Source organism: Somniosus microcephalus, chromosome 17 (genome assembly GCF_052327205.1).
Source record: "Somniosus microcephalus isolate GS21.2 chromosome 17, FLI_Smic_1.0, whole genome shotgun sequence".
Taxonomy (NCBI): domain Eukaryota; kingdom Metazoa; phylum Chordata; class Chondrichthyes; order Squaliformes; family Somniosidae; genus Somniosus; species Somniosus microcephalus.
The window spans coordinates 20,485,849-20,502,448 of record NC_141003.1 but is presented as its reverse complement, the minus strand read 5'-3'; the positions used below and the strand labels follow the sequence as shown (position 1 = coordinate 20,502,448).

The 16,600-nt window shown below is 49.2% G+C and overlaps 1 protein-coding gene across 1 annotated transcript in view; it reads left to right on the top strand.

Moving 5' to 3' along the window:
* The window catches only part of pde3a (phosphodiesterase 3A, cGMP-inhibited), a 548,293-nt gene that overhangs the window by 430,130 nt on the left and 101,563 nt on the right, over positions 1-16,600 (top strand). Inside the window, exons 5-6 of the mRNA XM_086010030.1 lie at positions 9,098-9,234; positions 9,419-9,638. Coding sequence (XP_085866156.1) covers positions 9,098-9,234; positions 9,419-9,638 — 357 coding nt within the window. The remainder of the gene's footprint in view (positions 1-9,097; positions 9,235-9,418; positions 9,639-16,600) is intronic.

Genomic DNA, 16,600 nt, shown 5'->3' with positions numbered 1-16,600 from the left:
CCCCCCTTGGATGGATATAAAAGAAGAGCAGGGGAGCTTCCCGGTGTCCAGGCCAATATTTATCCCTCAGCCAACATAACTAAAAACAGATGATCTGTTCATTATCACATTGCTGTTTCTGGGACCTTGCTGTGTGTAAATTGGCTGCTGTGTTTCCCTATATTACAACAGTGACTACTCTTCAAAATGACTTAATTGGCTGCAAAGCACTTTGGGATGTCCTGAGGTCATGAAAGGTGCTATATGAATGCAAGTTCTTTTTTTATTTGTTGCACTAATATGAGTGGTATCAAAGATTAGAGAAAATGTGAGAAATTAAAAATTCTTCTTGCAAATTAATTTGGTGTAAATAATAATAATTCAACTTTATTGTCATTGCACAAGTACATGAACAACGAAATGTGATCTTGCAAGCTCCCATAAGTCCAGTACAAATAACATTAACATTAAACGTAAATAGCACCGTCCTGGGAGAAGCAAAGCCGCTGCATCTGTGCGCGCCGCCATTCCATTTCCACCATTCCTCAGCCCAACGCCCGGGCCTGCTCACCAGCCGCCCCTCCTTCCGTGACCTTCTCACCAACCGCCCCTCCTCGGGGCTCCTTCCGTGACCTTCTGCATCTGGTGTTCCCTGATGGTCACCCCTCCAGGTACTAACTAGGCCTGGCTCTGCTTAGCTTCCAAGCCTTGCCAGTGACCCTGTCCCTAGTCCCAGGAACAGGATACCTGGCTTTACAATATCATATCTCCAGATCCTTTGATCCATTCAATTCCATACAGGTTGAGCGTCCCGAATCCGGCAACCTCTGGACCGAGGCTGAGCCAGTTTTCAGATTTTTCCGGACTTCGGAACGTGTTTCTGATGTCCGAAGTCCGGAAACGCCCGAGCCCAGTGACATGAATCAGTCATTCATGAAAGAAAAACTTATGAAATAATACTGAGCGGCCTGCAGGTGGCGGTGTCCAGGGAGAGTATAAATACTCGGGCACGGGCCCAGCTTGCGCAGGACATTCTTAACAGGAACGAGTGAAGGACACAACTGGACCTCCATGTTGTAAAACAGTTGATTAAAGCTTTGTTTAACGCTTAGACCAAGTGCCTAGTAGTTTTCTTACATCACCCAGGTTGCGATATTTCCGGACTTCGGACATCAGAAACACGTGCCGAGTCTGGAAATGCCTGGGCCCAGGTTGCGCTATTTCCGGTTTTTGGTAAGCCTCCCTCAGGGTGTGCGGATTCCGGAACATTTTACGGATTCCGGACCCCTGCCACCAATCGTCCCGCATTCCGGATTCCGGAACTCCGGATTTGGGACGCTCAACCTGTATATCGAATATTCTGGCCAGGCACATACATAAGCTGTGTAGAGGGTGGCGTGAATCACCCTTATGCGTGGTTGATGCATTTTGTATCAAAGCTTTAGCCAGGAACTAAACTGGAATGCGAAAGAAATAGGGAAATGACTGTGGTGATCCTTAAAATTCAACAAAGGTTGGGACCTCATATAAAACAACAAATTTCAGCGACTACGTAAATCGCCCTTGTGTTTTCAGATAAATTAATTTAGGCCTTTGCATCACAGTTTTTTTGTAACATATGAGAGAACTAAAGTCCCATAACACTGACATTTTATTTAAAATTATTGGATTAATTAGAATAAAGCAAACCGCTGCTGTTTCTACCCATTGAGTCTGAACCAGCTGCCCCATTAGACTGATTTAAACAGCCTGGTTTTCCATATCTGTATTACTGTAGCACTTTTCCTGGAAGAGACTATCTGAAATCTGATTTTAGTGGATAAATAGACCATCTTGAAGCTTTCGTTGTAATAAATAATTTTGTTGAATGGAGCTGGATTGATGTACACTTGGACCAGTTTCTACTTCATGCCAACCCAAGAAAATGTTTCAATCCTAAACCTGTCTTATGTAGAGAGATTGTCTAAATTTAAGTCAAAGCTCGTCATTTTCGATACGATGTGTAATTAACCCATTGTGGACTTCTCTTACTGTAATTGTTTATATTTTATTGCGCTATTGGTATTTGACTTTTGTGTTTCATAATTCTATTTAATCCCGTTCGCCCATCACCCCTGTGCTGGCTGACCTACATTGGCTCCCGGTTAAGCCGTGCCTCGATTTCAAAATTCTCACCTAGTTTTCAAATCCCTCCATGGCCTCGCCCCTCCCTATCTCTGTAATCTCCTTCAGCCCCACAACCGCCCCCACCCCCGAGATATCTGCGCTCCTCTAATTCTGCCCTCTTGAGCATCCCTGATTATAATTGTTCAACCTTTGGTGGCCATGCCTTCTGTTGCCTCGGCCCTAAGCTCTGGAATTCCCTGCCTAAACCTCTCCGCCTCTCTACTTCTCTTTCCTCCTTTAAGGCGCTCCTTAAAACCTACCTCTTTGACCAAGCTTTTGGTCACCTGCCCTAATTTCTCCTTATGTGGATCGGTGTCAAATTTTTTTTTGTCTTGTAATACTCCTGTGCAGCGCCTTGGGATGTTTTACTACATTAAAGGTGCTATATAAATACAAGTTGTTGTTGTTAATAATTATAAGTAAAGATATTAGTCATGATGGCCTGTCTGACTGAGTGCCGTTCTTTTACACTCTGGCTATTATTGAATATGTATCTGAATACAGTAAATTTGCAGCTGGGTCCATAGTTACTGTGCCTTTTTAGAACTATAGCAGTGCCTACAGCACAGAAGGAGGTCTGTGCCAATTCTTACGGCAAGCAATCCAAAACTAATCCTCCTTCCCTGCTGACTCCCCGTAGCCCTGCATCTGACAATGGGGTCCCTGAAGCTCTCCACCTCCCACTCCTCCTTTAAGGTCCCCCCTCTTTGACCAAGCTTTTAATCACCCTTTCTAATATCTTCTTCTTTGGCTTGGTGTCAAGTTTTGTCTGATTGTGAAGCACCTTGGGATTTGTTTCTCTGTTATAGGTGCTATATAAATGCAAGTTGTTGCTGAGGGAGCAGGGCAGTGGGATTAGTATTTTTATAGAACCTTCTTCTGGCCATATCTATTCCTATGATCCAGAGCCTATGGTTTTTTTTTTAACTATAATTTGTCTATGGATGACCCCAAGGAGTTAACACTTATTCATTGCATGCAGCGATCAGCTTCCTCATTTAAATGCAGTTTTGTGCTCTACTTTCACACTCACTTAGGAATAGTGGCGACCAAGCTCAGTCAGACAGGCCATTATGACTAATAATTTTACTTATAATTATTAGATATGAAACACAAAACATTCAGTCAAATACCAATGGTGTAATGTATATAAAAGCAAGTGCAGTAAGAGAAGGCCACAATGGTTACTTACCTTTCAGAAGCATTAATATTGAAGAATTCAAATAATTAAATAAAAATCAAAGACCAGGAGGGAAAAAGTGAATCGCGCCCCCTTTGGGGCGCTTACTTCGCCGGGGCGCTACTTTTAGCGCACCGAAAAAATTAGCACCCCCGCGCCCGAAATTCACTGGTAGCGGCCCAAGAGAGAGGCGGGGCGCTACTGGAACAGCCCCGCCTCCCTCTTGAGGCGCTGCGAGTGAATATCACAGGGCTACGTGCCACAGCGCCACGCTCTGCGGCACGTCGTGCCACAGTACTGCAAGCCTTCCCTTATTGCAGCGCAATGCGGGGCCCAGCTGGGCCACCAGCGATCGGAGTGCCGGCAAAAGAGCCCGGCACTCAAGAGGAATGCCGGGCTCACGGAGCGCAGCCGGCACCCCGCGGGGAGGCTGCACAGGAGGCCGGGGACAGCAACGGGGGCAGGTGCCGGCAGGCGGGCAGCAACAAAAATGGCCGCCCAGCACCTCCCCTTTAATTTGCGCCGCTCCGGCCACAGGGAGGCCCCCTTGACCCTGTCGGCGGTAAGTCAGGGGCCACTACCGAAGATAGCAGCCGGCAGCACAGCACCGCGGGGCACTAACGGTTATTGAATTTCGTGGGAGGTGTTGGCGGCGCCGCGCCCAGGGCGTTAACGGGAGGCGCAAATCAACCGAATTTCCCCTCCCTGGTTACCAGTGAAATTGCTAGTCCTGTCTTCTCTTAGCATTTTTAGTGAGGTAGATCAAATAAGAAAATCATAGCTGTTAACCCCTAGTAAATGAAGCTTGTTGACAATGTGTTGTAAATAACAGAAAATTACTGTCCGGTCACGACTCAATGTTTTAAAATGCTCACTTTATTCAAAAAAAATGGAATATACACTCTCATATAAACAACAACGTGCATTTGTATAGAGCCTTTAATGTAGTAAAAACATCACAAGGCGATTTGCTGCAGCGTAATCAGACATAAATTGACACTGAGCCACATAAGGAGATATTAAGACAGGTGACCAAAAGCTTGGGTAAAGAGGTAGGTTTTAAGGAGTGTCTTAAAGGAGGAGGTGGGGAGGTGTAGGGAAGGAATTCCAGAGCTTGGGGGCCCAGGCAGCCGAAGGCATGGCCGCCAGTGGTGAAGCAATGAAAATTGGGGATGCGCTAGAAGCCAGAATTGGAGGAGCGCAGGGATCTCGGAGGGTCGTTGTGCCTCACCGTGTCCAGATTTACTTCACTTGACACTGTACACTCTGGCTGTCACGTGATGCGCCAGGTTGGCACCACCCCACACCAACACCATAAAGCATCCCGACAATGTCCAAGCCATTCCTTTCACACTCATCATCATTCGGGGGAGGAGGGGGGAACATTATGTCTCACCATTCACTGGAACTCACTAAGACACTTTCAAAGGTGCACACAAATCTGTCCAAGAAGGCAAAGTGGTGACTTCAGTGCTTGACATTGACAGAAAGTTTACACAAACATTGGCTAAAACACCCAAGTGCCTACCCTTATGTGTTGTTAGTTGGTATGATTGGACTAGGATGAGGGTGAGTGTGAGGGGTGGCTAGTGAGATGGGGAAGTGATAATGTAGATAGAGAGAGGGGGATGAGTGGAGGTGTAAGGTAAGTTGGTGTGAGTAATGATGTGGACTAGGATAGGGAAGGCAGAGTGATGGGGATGTGATAAGAGGCACAGCAGGATGAGGCTGAGTGTGGCTTTGCAGTAACGTTTCGTGATCTACTGAGATCATTGAAAGGTTTGCATCACTGCAGCCTGGTCCTCCTGACAACATCCCTGCTTATGTCCTCCTGTGCAATGTGCAACCAGGCTACGTTGGTCTCCTGGGGAGGTCTCTACCGCCCATTGGAAGGGAAGAGAATCTCCCTGCGTGCTGTGACCCCCTCCATAAGCTTATGGAGGGAGTCATGGAAGAGCCTGGGTGCAGCCGTGCACCTTTGTGTAGTGATTGTCAGTGTTTGCAGCACCTCAATGCTGTAGAACACTGACAGCACAACTGTCAAGATGAATGTGGACATGGCCCCTTTAAGGAAACCGGCTGATGACGTGTCATCAGATGATGTCATCAGACCTGCTTCCTTTTAATTGGCTGGGAACCTCGCAGGGTGGGCTTAACAAGCCCAATCAGGGCAAAATCACTTGGAGGAGGCGGGATGAAGACGGACGTGGAGTTTGACGCCGTCACCTACTCCGGCCGCACTGGACTCGCCACAGCTGGCGAAAGCGCGACCAGAGTATGTGCTTATGACCTGTAGGCCGGGATTTTCCACCAGGATGGGTTTGCTACTGGAGGGACTTCTGCTGATGCCCCAATCCATTTTCCTGGATTGGGGCTGTTTAAGCTTGGAGGGTGTGCTCCCCGCAATACGAGTGAGACCACCGCTGCCGGTGGGGGGGGATAGGAAGATATGGCAGTGCCGCAGCGCTGGAAGAGGAGGCAGCAAAGGGGGAGGAACACCCCTGAATATCGGCACAACCGGGCCTTCTCCTTCCAAAAGGGGGTTTGGCAACCCCTTCCGCCTCGGCACCAGGGTCAGCTGGTAGTTCCCCGGGGTTGGCAGGGGGAAGTCGGACTGGTTCCTGGGCTCGATCTTCCCCACCATCATTTACCTGCGGCGAGCAGGTAACATTTCCCACTGTGGGGGTGAGAGGCAAGGCTGGCGGGGAGAGGTTTGCGTGGCATACCATCCAACTTTGTGGACAATCACTCCCATACAGTGGAAACTCCTACCACTTTTCAATGTTCATCAGGTGCAGTTTGTATGTTAAACCGTGCATAGTTACGATCTTAATTCTTCATATGAACTGTGATGACAAAGCTTTTTATTGAAGTGGGGATAATATATCACGGGGACCTTATCTATAAAAATGAGAAGGGACGGAGGCCGAAAAAAAATCCATTACTGCAAACCAGATAAATTTTCTGTCTAATCTGAGCTGACAACTCTTTTTTTCCAAGAGCCTTAGTGTGCAGCCATGCCGTGTGTAGTGGTCTTTGGCTCAGGAATGCTTGTCTTTCATGAAACAGTAGCAGGCGATTATAGTCGGTGACAGAAATGAGGAAAATGGAGCTCGGAGCATGGTTGTTCAGAGATGTGACTGCCGATCTGAAACAACAAGCTATCTGGGCACATCCAGAGAGAAACGGGCCTGTTCCTCGATGAATGGGAGCGAGTGCACAGTCTGCTACAGTACAGGCTGTTCTGAGTATAACCACATACTCCTGTGAGTTGAGAACAAGCCAGTTCATCCAATCTTGCTGCAAGTTCCTGCACACACCCTCCCCACCTCCGCCTCTGGTTTACTACTCGTCTCTCACTCCCTCTGCACCATCAGAGGACGATCTTTCACACACCACACTCCTACTCTGCAAAATCACTTGGTCTTGATACCTTCCTCCTTTAAAACCTACCTCTTCACCTGTGATTTCAGTCCCCCTCCCTCCCACACCCAACAGCTTAACTTCCTGATCAGTGCCTCTCCCCCTTATAAACTATTCTGTGTAACAGCTTACCTCTTTCACTCCTGTGTGCATGGCCATCATGACTGAAAGACGGTGATAACTGTGCTGTTACCCAGGAATTGCACGAAGAATAAATGCAGATGTGAGAGATGTTGATTTGTTAATGATTATCGATCTCAATGTCATCGTTAAAGGAAGGCCGTGTATTATGCAAGTGCTCGCTTCGCAAGTTACGAACCAGTTCTTCAATAAGAATCGAGCCCATCGCAACTTTGCTTCACTCAGAGGTTATAGCTAAGAAGCGGGAGATTTGAGGTCTCCAATTTAAATTTTACACCGGCATAGAATGGCATGTTGTCAAGTCACACAACATATCAGCCTGCGTTGTGTATATTTTTTGCCATGCCCTAACACTGTATTGCAGTACAATAACACATATGTAAACTGTTAGTTCTGAAGTAGTAAATTCGCACTCAAATTAATTGATGTTTTGACTCGGCATATATGGTTGTATGTAATGGTCATAAAGTCAAAGTCATAGAGTCATAATGGCACAGAAGGAGGCCATTCGGCCCATCAAGTCCATGCCAGCTCTCTGTGGAGCAATCTAGTCGGTCCCATTCCCCCACTCTATCCCCGTAGCCCTGCAAGTTTATTTCCCTCAACTGCCTATCCAGTCTCCCCTTGAAAACATTGAGGCCTAGAAATTCAGTGGCCTGCGCCACCAGTTTGCGCCCAAAGATGGCACTCAGTGGCTTTTGCGCCACTGGCCACACCTCCCGCGATATTTAGCGGGGCGCTAATGGCGGCGTTAGCCTGTAGCGCTGCGCCGCCACCGATGACGTCATCGGTGTGCGCAGCGCCCCACTCCCGCCCCGATGACCATATTTGGTCGCGCCCGCCTCTTCAGCGCCGGCCGCAAATAGCGACCGGTACACAGGGGCCTACCTGTGGCGGTAGTGGCGCTAGTTAAGGTGGAGGTGCGGCCGGCCGCTTTTTCGGCGGCCGCCTGCCAGCACCTCCGTCCCCGGCCTCCTACACCCCCCCCCCCGCGGCATTGCCGGCTGTTTCCCGAGAGCCCGGCACTTCTCCTTGGTGCCGGGCTCATTTGCCGGCACTCGCGAGCGGGGATCGCGCTGTTGCAGGCACCTCCCCCTTAACAGTGGGAGTACCGCAGCGTGCCGTGCCGCAGCGTGTGGCGCTGCGGCCCTTAGCGCGCCGATATTCAGTTTCAGCACCCCAAGCGAGGCGCGGGAAGCCTCGATTAGCGGCCCGCTTCCATTTGGGGCGCAGAAACTGAATTTTCGGATGGCGCAAGTGGCTCCGCTCGCAGCGGTAATTCCGGCACCCAGGCGAGCTTGGCGCCCTAAACGGCGCCCAACTGAATTTTTAGCCCTGAGTGTCTCCGCTTCCACCACTTCCGTCGGCAGCGAATTCCAGGTCATCACCACTCACTACGTAAAAAAGTTTTTCCTCACATTCCCCCCCCGTATCTCTTGCCCAAAACATTAAATCTGTATCCCCTAGTCCTTGTACCATCAACTAGTGGGAACAGCCTCTCCCCATCTAAATCTTGTGCACCGCCATCAAATCACCCCTCAACCTCCTTTGCTCTAATGAAAACAAATCCAGCTTCTCCAACCTGTCCTTGTAGCTAAGATCCCCCATCCCCGGAACCATTCTGGTAAATCTCCTCTGCACCCTCTCAAGGGCCTTCACATCCTTCCTAAAGTATGGTGACCAGAACTGGATACAATACTCCAGTTGTGGCCTAACCAGCGCTTTATAAAGGTTCAGCATAGCCTCTCTACTTTTGTACTCAATACCTCTATTTATGAAGCCCAAGATCCCATATGCTTTGTTAACCACTCTCTCAATATGTCCTGCCACCTTCAGGGACCTATGCACATTAACTCCCAGGTCCCTCTGTCCCTGCACACTCTTTAAAACTGGCCATTAAGTGTATATTGCCGCTCCCTGTTCCTTCTGCCAAAATGCATCACCTCACACATCTCTGTATTAAATTCCATCTGCCACTTGTCTGCCCATTCTGCTAGCCTTTCTATGTCCTGTTGCAGCCAATTGGTATCATCCCCACTGTTTGCCACACCCCCAAGTTTGGTGTCATCGGTCATAGTGCTGTCATCTCTAAACAGGGGTGCCGTTACATAATGTAACATGACTTCATTCTGAAACCTCTGGAGTGGGTTGAACTCTTAACTCATGTGGTGTTTGATAACAGTTGTTTATACCCCTGGTTTTTTTCAGTTCTTTTAATACAGAATCTTGGAACAACAGCTGCTCCCCCTCAGTCTTGCTGACTATTGCCAAAAGTAGATCGTTCTCAGCCTCCTATGCTGTTGCCACAACTAACCACGTGAATGCCAAAAGACTATTACGGCAAGGCAAGCAACTGTTTCATTTTCTTAACATGCATATTTTTAAAATTAAGCTCGAGACCTTAATTGCCATGTTTTTTAGCTGTCTGTTATATTGAAAGTTGGTGTAATTTGTATTTGCTTCTGATTGTGTTGCTTAGTGCTGTGGTTCTCGGTACGGAATTATCTGACCAGGATGCTCTTTTGTTAGGTACCTCTTCAAATATCACACCTCTCACCTCCCCATGCCATTCACCCATCCAGGGGACTCCAGCCAGTAGTCCCACCAGCAAAACCTCTGCTGTTGAATTCCCAGACACTGCAGATATATGGCCCAAGCCATGCCGCAACCCGCATAAGCCCTTAACCTACACTCAGAGTGCACCAGACGTGGCAGGGCAGTACAGGGGCACCTGCGTTGTTTGTAGCAGGTAAGGTGATGCTTTGCATTTTCTTTGCTCTCTTCTGTATTGCATTTTTAAATTTGCTGTCATCTTTTGAGAGGGGGAGTTTGCTTTTAGAGACGGCGTGGGGGTAGATTCTGTCGACAGTGTGGAACAGGCGACAGCAAATTGGCAGCTATCCATTGACCAATGGAAATAAAACTGGGGAGAGATGTAAAAGGGGCTGCCGATTTTGTATCACCCGTTTTATAATACTGGTCAAATCAAAATTACCCCAGTGTGCAGTTTGTTGATCTTAAACTTGAAGCCCCAAACGGTTTGCACTGAGTATATTGCACTCCTCCAATATCCATTTCCAGTTCATCGTTATATTTTCATTTTGACTGACGAGCCGGTTTGAAGGTGGAGGTTTTCCTCTGACTGAGAGGGTGCGATTAACTGCTTTCAAGAGAACGTTGGCTATCTTCTGTCACAAGATGGTGATGTCACTTGCCACAGCTGTCTGAAATAAATTAGGAATCCGTGGGGGTAATTTAAACCATCCTGCCCGTCGGGAAACTGACTGAATCGGGTGCAATGCTGGTTTCACACCCCAACAGATTTTACTCTCCATTGAAGCCGGTGAAAATAATATTGAGCAGGGTGTAAAACCGCCGTTCCATCCAATCCCATGGGTTTCTGGCCCAGCCAGTTTGGTTAAAATGACCCCCTATGATTCCTAACATTTCTAGTTGGGTTTAGAACAGCGAGTTGTGATTAAACAGAGGCGGAGTTTTCTCTGTGCTACCGGCTGCATGCCTCATGAAAAGGGGATGAATTTAAAACGAGAATTACTCCGAGGCTCTCAAGATGTGGCAGAAATGAGTAATGCGGCATCACAATCTGATGGCAGTAAGGAGCTAACAATCCTTCCGCAGTAATCAATGGCAGCTCGCAGAGAGGAAACCATTCACTTTGGCACTTGTTTTTTCAACCAATAATATTGTCAGCAGCCAGATATTGGTGGAGTGATCCAAATGGGAAACATTTAAAACGGTGTTCAACAGAGTGCAGGAAAAATATATTCCGCTAAAAGGAAAGAACAAACTAAACACTAATGAGATTCCATGGATGAATAAAGCCATAAGGGAACAATTAAGGGTAAGGAATGAGGCATACATTAAGTACATAGACAGCAGGGGAGTGTATGCTAAGGGAGAATATGAAAAGATTAGGAGAGAAGTCAAAAAAACAATTAGGGAGGCAAAGTGGAACTATGAAATTAAATTATCAAGGCGCATAAAACAAAATAGTAAAATATTTTATAGGCACATCAATAAAAAAAGGAAGGTTGGGATGGGAATAGGGCCATTAAGGGATAGTCAGACTAATATCACAGGTAACGATAGAGAGATAGCAGAAATCTTAAATAATTATTTTGCTTCAGTATTTACCAGGGAGATAGAACAGGTGGACATGACATTGGATGATGAGATTAGTAATGAGATAAGCGCATTTAAAATTTTTAAAAAAGGGGGTATATTAAATTAATTAATCAGACTCAAAGAGGAAAAAAAACCTGGTCCGGATGGATTGCATCCACGCATTTTAAAAGGAAGAGACAGCAGAGGCATTACTACGCATATTTAATAATTCGTTAGAAAAAGGTGTAGTGCCAGAGGACTGGCGGATAGCTAACATAATACCAATATTTAAGAAGGGGGATAGAACATGTCCAGGGAATTATAGACCAGTCAGCTTAACATCAGTGGTAGGAAAAATAATGGAATCCCTACTAAAGGAGAAAATAGAAGAACATCTAGAAACCAAAAATATAATAATGAACAGTCAGCATGGATTTCAAAAGGGAAAGTCTTGCTTGACCAACCTCATTGAATTTTTGAAGAGGTAACAGAGAGAGTAGACAATGGTAATGCAGTAGATGTAATTTATCTGGATTTTCAAAAGGCCTTCGATAAGGTACCCCATAATAGACTGATGAACAAGGTCAGAGAATGCGGAGTCAGGGGACAAGTAGCAGAATGGATAGTTGGCTGGCTTCAGGACAGAAAGCAGAGAGTAGGAGTAAAGGGTAACTATTCACAGTGGCAGAAGGTGGGTAGTGATGTTCCACAAGGATCAGTGCTGGAACCACTGCTGTTCACAATTCACATTAACGATTTAGACTTTGGAATCAAAAACACAATTTCTAAATTTGCGGATGACACCAAATTGGGGGGGATAGTCAATACTGAGGTGGACTGCAACAAATTACAGGAGGACATTAGTAAACTTGCAGAATGGGCATATAATTGGCAAATGAAGTTCAACACAGATAAATGTGAGATATTACATTTTGGTAGGAAGAATAGGGAGGTCACTTATCACTTGGAGGGTGCGAGTCTCGGTGGGGTAGAGGAACAAGGGGATCTAGGAGTACAAATACACAAATCACTAAAAGTAGCAACACAGGTTGGCAAGGCCATGAAAAAAGCAAACCAAGCACTAGGGTTTATTTCTAGAGGGATGTAATTGAAAAGTAGAAAAGTTATGCTAAACCTGTATCGAACCTTGGTTAGACCACACTTTGAATACTGTGTGCAGTTCTGGTCGCCATATTATAAAAAGGATATAGAGGCACTGGAGAGGGTGCAGAGAAGATTTACAAGGATGATACCAAAATGCGAGGGTATCCATATCAGGAAAGGATTAACAGGCTGCGTCTCTTTTCTCTTGAAAAAAGAAGGCTGAGGGGTGACCTAATAGAGGTCTTTAAAATTATGAAAAATTTTGACAGAGTGAATACAGAGAGAATGTTTCCACTTGTGGGGAAGAGCATTAACGAGAGGCCATCAATATAATATAGTCACCAAGAAATCCAATAGGGAACTCAGAAGAAACTTCTTTACCCAAAGGGTGGTGAGAGTGTGGAACTCACTACCACAGGGAGTGGTTGAAGCGAATAGTATAGATACAGGAAACTTTGGTTTATCCAGAGGTTAACTGTCTGGAATGTTCGAGCCACCGGCAAAAATCAGGAGCCGTTTCGTTAGGTTTTTTTTCTTTTCGTTGCTTTTTTTTCACCAGTCAGGCTCTGCAAGGTCTCGCTGAAGCTGTTGCTAAGCTACAGAGACGCTTGCAAGGTACGGCCGACTGTTTAGAGGCTGCAACAGGGTTTGTTGCCAGATACGGAGCTCAAAATCTCCGTATGTTTCAACATTAGCGCTGGTTTGTCCGGCAGTTTTGATGGGACGGCAACAGCTCGGTCCCGTCGGTGCTGGATAGCACAAAGTTTCCTGTACATTTAAGGGGAGGCTAGAAAAGCATATGCGGGAGAAGGGAATAGAGGGTTATATGCTGATAGATTTAGATGAGCAAAGATGGGAGGAGGCTCGAGTGGAGCATAAACGGCGGCATGGACTGGTTGGGCCGAATGGCCTGTTTCTGTGCTCCTATGAGTGGTAAATAAAATGTCAAGATGGGGTGTCTCTTTAAGCCATAATTTAAAAACATTAATCATACATATTTTGAACCGGATTATTTCTGTAAAGTTCAGTTGATACTTTAAGTGATTTCAATTTGGGCAAATGATTTCACCCTGTCCTGCTGTCTTATTTTTAAATTAGTTTTAATTAATTATTAAGTTAAAAAAGGATAATGTATCTTTAAAAAAGACAAAGGGCTAGATTTTCAGTCGCTTGCGCCAGCAGTTAGCGCCTTAAGAGAAGTGATTTCCGGGCGCTATGCGTGTAGCGCCCGGGCGCAGCGCAGTTTGCGCCCCGCCCCAAATTAAGTTGCCCGTTAGCGCCGGCGCAAAGTTTAGCGCCCGCCCGGATGCGCGCGCAGAAAATGACGTCACATCCTCGTGCAACGCCCTTTGGCCGCCCCGATTGCAAACTTCAGTCGGACCGCCCCATTGTGCGGCGGGCGGCCGGAGCGTTTGGAAAAAGGAACGCAACACAACCAGCGCGGGCCCCGGGAGGCGCTAATTAAAGGGAACGTCCTCTCCAGTATAAAGGCCAGCCTTTTTTCAGAAAACAGTCTTGTGCAACGCATTTCTGGAGACACAACAAGGAGGATAGCTAACTGGTTTGAAGCAGCAAGAGCCAGGTATTTTTGGACTCAGGCCATAGCGCTGCAAGTGGCCATTTGGAAATTAGACTGTTTGCCAGGATTTGATGGGGGCTGCATGGGGTGCCAACGCGCAGCTGCAGCGCCATGTCCGTAGGGCTCGCAGACGCATTGTGAGAGGGGCAGCCCTGGCTAGAGGCAGAGGGGGCTACAGGCGTCGGCCACGTAGGCCTTACCCAGTCAGGCTATACCGCCAGCAGCGCTCCTACCTAAACATGAGTGCCGCGCGATGTGTTAGAAGGCTCCGATTCCGAAAGGAGGTGATTGCAGAGATCTGCCACCTGCTTCGCCGAGATCTGCGGCCAAAGCTCAGGTGCAGGACGTCTCTGTCGGTGGAAGTGAAGGTGACGGTGGCATTGAACTTCTATGCCACCGGCTCCTTCCAATACGCTGCTGGGGACATAGCAAACATCTCCCAGTATGGCGCGCATCGCTGCATCCGCCACGTGACCGAAGCACTGTTCAGAAGGAGAAGCCAATTCATCTCCTTCCCCATGGCCCTCGAGAGCCAGCATCAGCGCGCATTGGGATTTGCCAGACTCGGGGAATTCCCCTTGGTGCAGGGCGCCATTGACTGTACGCATGTGGCTTTGCGGGCCCCTCTGGAGCATGGCGAGCAGTATCGCAACAGGAAGGGCTACCATTCTCTGAATGTGCAGCTGGTATGTGACCACAAGCAGCGCATCATGGCAGTCAATGCCAGCTTCCCAGGCAGCAGCCACGATGCCTTTATCCTGCGGCAGAGTACTGTGCATGACATGTTCCAGGCACAGCCTCCCCCAAGAGGATGGCTCATCGGGGACAAAGGCTATCCTTTGTGCACCTGGCTCATGACCCCGCTCCGCGCGCCCAGGACCGCTGCTGAAGAGGCCTACAACGAGAGCCATCAAACCACCCGCAACATCATCGAGCTAACTATTGGGGTCCTCAAGCAGCGGTTCCGCTGCCTTGATCGCTCCGGAGGAGCTCTCCAGTATTCGCCGGACCGGGTCTCCCAATTTGTGGTGGTTTGCTGCATGCTACACAACCTGGCTATCCGCAGGACTCAGGCACTGCCACCTGACGTTGGACCAGCACCTCAGGAGGAGGAGCAGGAGGAGGAGGAGGAGGAGCAGGAGTATGTTCCCAGGAGGGAGCGACCAGGGCCAAGGGCCGCACGACGCCACCTTATTACACGGTACTTCTAAGCCCCCTGTCAGGGAATGGCCAGGGGCCATGAGGGAAGATGAATGCAGCCGCTCCGCAAGCCCTCAGCCGGCGAAGCCAACAAACACTAAGAAGAACAACCATGGAGACTGCATGAATAAAGATAATTTTTTATTGCACAAAAATGAAAAGCCCTTCCCACATGAATCCCCAAAAACAATAAACGGGCCCCACAAAAAGCCCAACAAACGACTCACTCCCACAAACTGGGGAGGAGTCACTCCACCTTTCTTCAAACCGGGCCTCAACGTCGGCCTAACGCAAAAAATAAGCCCTCCAAAAGCACAACCATGGGCAAAATAAAGATGGCCACCGCCATATTAAAGGAAAGCTGCCCACACCCTCTACTGAGTGGCCCGCGAGGGCGAGACCTTGGCCAGCCTTTTGCCTCCCCTGCCCGGCCTGCTGCTCCTTCGCAAGCTCTGCCCAGTGGCTGCTGCGAGGCTGGGGGAAGGCGCCTGAGGCTCAGATGCCCTTCCGCCAGATGCCGCTGGGGGGCGGCCTACGCGGCGTTTGGGCCTCGAGGGGCCGTCTGCTGAGTGGCGCACCTGAGCCTGGCCACCATCAGCTGCAGCCGCTTGCCCTTGACGCCCCAGAGGGGGAATGGCGGCGACGGATGGCGCAATGTGGGCCAGCTGGCGTCTGGGATGCGCTGGCTGGTGCTGTGGCGCGGTGGCACTCGGCCGGGCCCGCACTGCAGGATCCGCAGCAATCAGCCGAGGGGCGGCTTGCTGGGATGGTCCAGCGCGGCGGCTGCCCTGGCGATGCCTGCCTGAGACAGCGCGTGTGGCAGCAGTGAGTGCCCCTGTGGTCCTGGTGTGCGCGCGCATCACATCCGCCAGGGTCTTGACGGCATCAGTCAGCATGCGGCCACTCGCGGCAGTTGCTGCCCCGAACTCGCGCACACTGGTCGCCAGCGACTCGATGGCCTCAGGCATGCACCCCACCACGCTCATGAGCTCCGTGTGTCGCCGGTCCGAGTCGTCGGCCATCTTATCCAGCTTCCGCACCTCCTCCGAAGTGAAGGTGTCCGGACTGGAGTCGCGACTCTCCCGCTGGGGAGGAGGGGGCCGAACTAGGGGACCCTTGCCGCGTTGGTGACGGCGAGTGTGCCGAGCAGCAGCACTCCCCTCTGATCCTTCCCCCCTTTGGGTGGAAGGCCGCGGGCCACGCGCACGGCTGCTGGGTGGCTGGACGCCACTGGTCGCAGAAGCTGCATTGCCCTGCGACAGTTCCTCCAGGCACTCGTCCAGTGAGGAGGTGTCAAGCATTTCCTCCTCTCCTGCGGGACGTGACTGTTCCCCCGAAGGTCCGGCTTGCTCCTCCTCCTCCTCCTGGTCGGAGGTGCTGTCACTGGCAGCTTCAGGGTCCTGGTCGTCACCAGCTGAAAGCAGGAATGCACAAGAGTAGCTTCAGAGTGAGGAGACGGCGTCAGCGAGGGAGTTAGGACTGGTGGGATTCAGCGCATTGGTGGGACAGTGGCAAAGGAGGTAGCTCGGATGGGCCAGTGCGACGCGAGAGGGCCAAAAGGCGAGGTCCTTACCATTGCCGGCCAGTGGAGGGTCGGATACACCGCACGCTGTGGGGACAATCACACGGGCTCCCATGAGCACACACACGCGCTCCTCCAGCCGAGTGAGCTTCTGCAGCTTGGCGCGGCCACCCCTGGCACG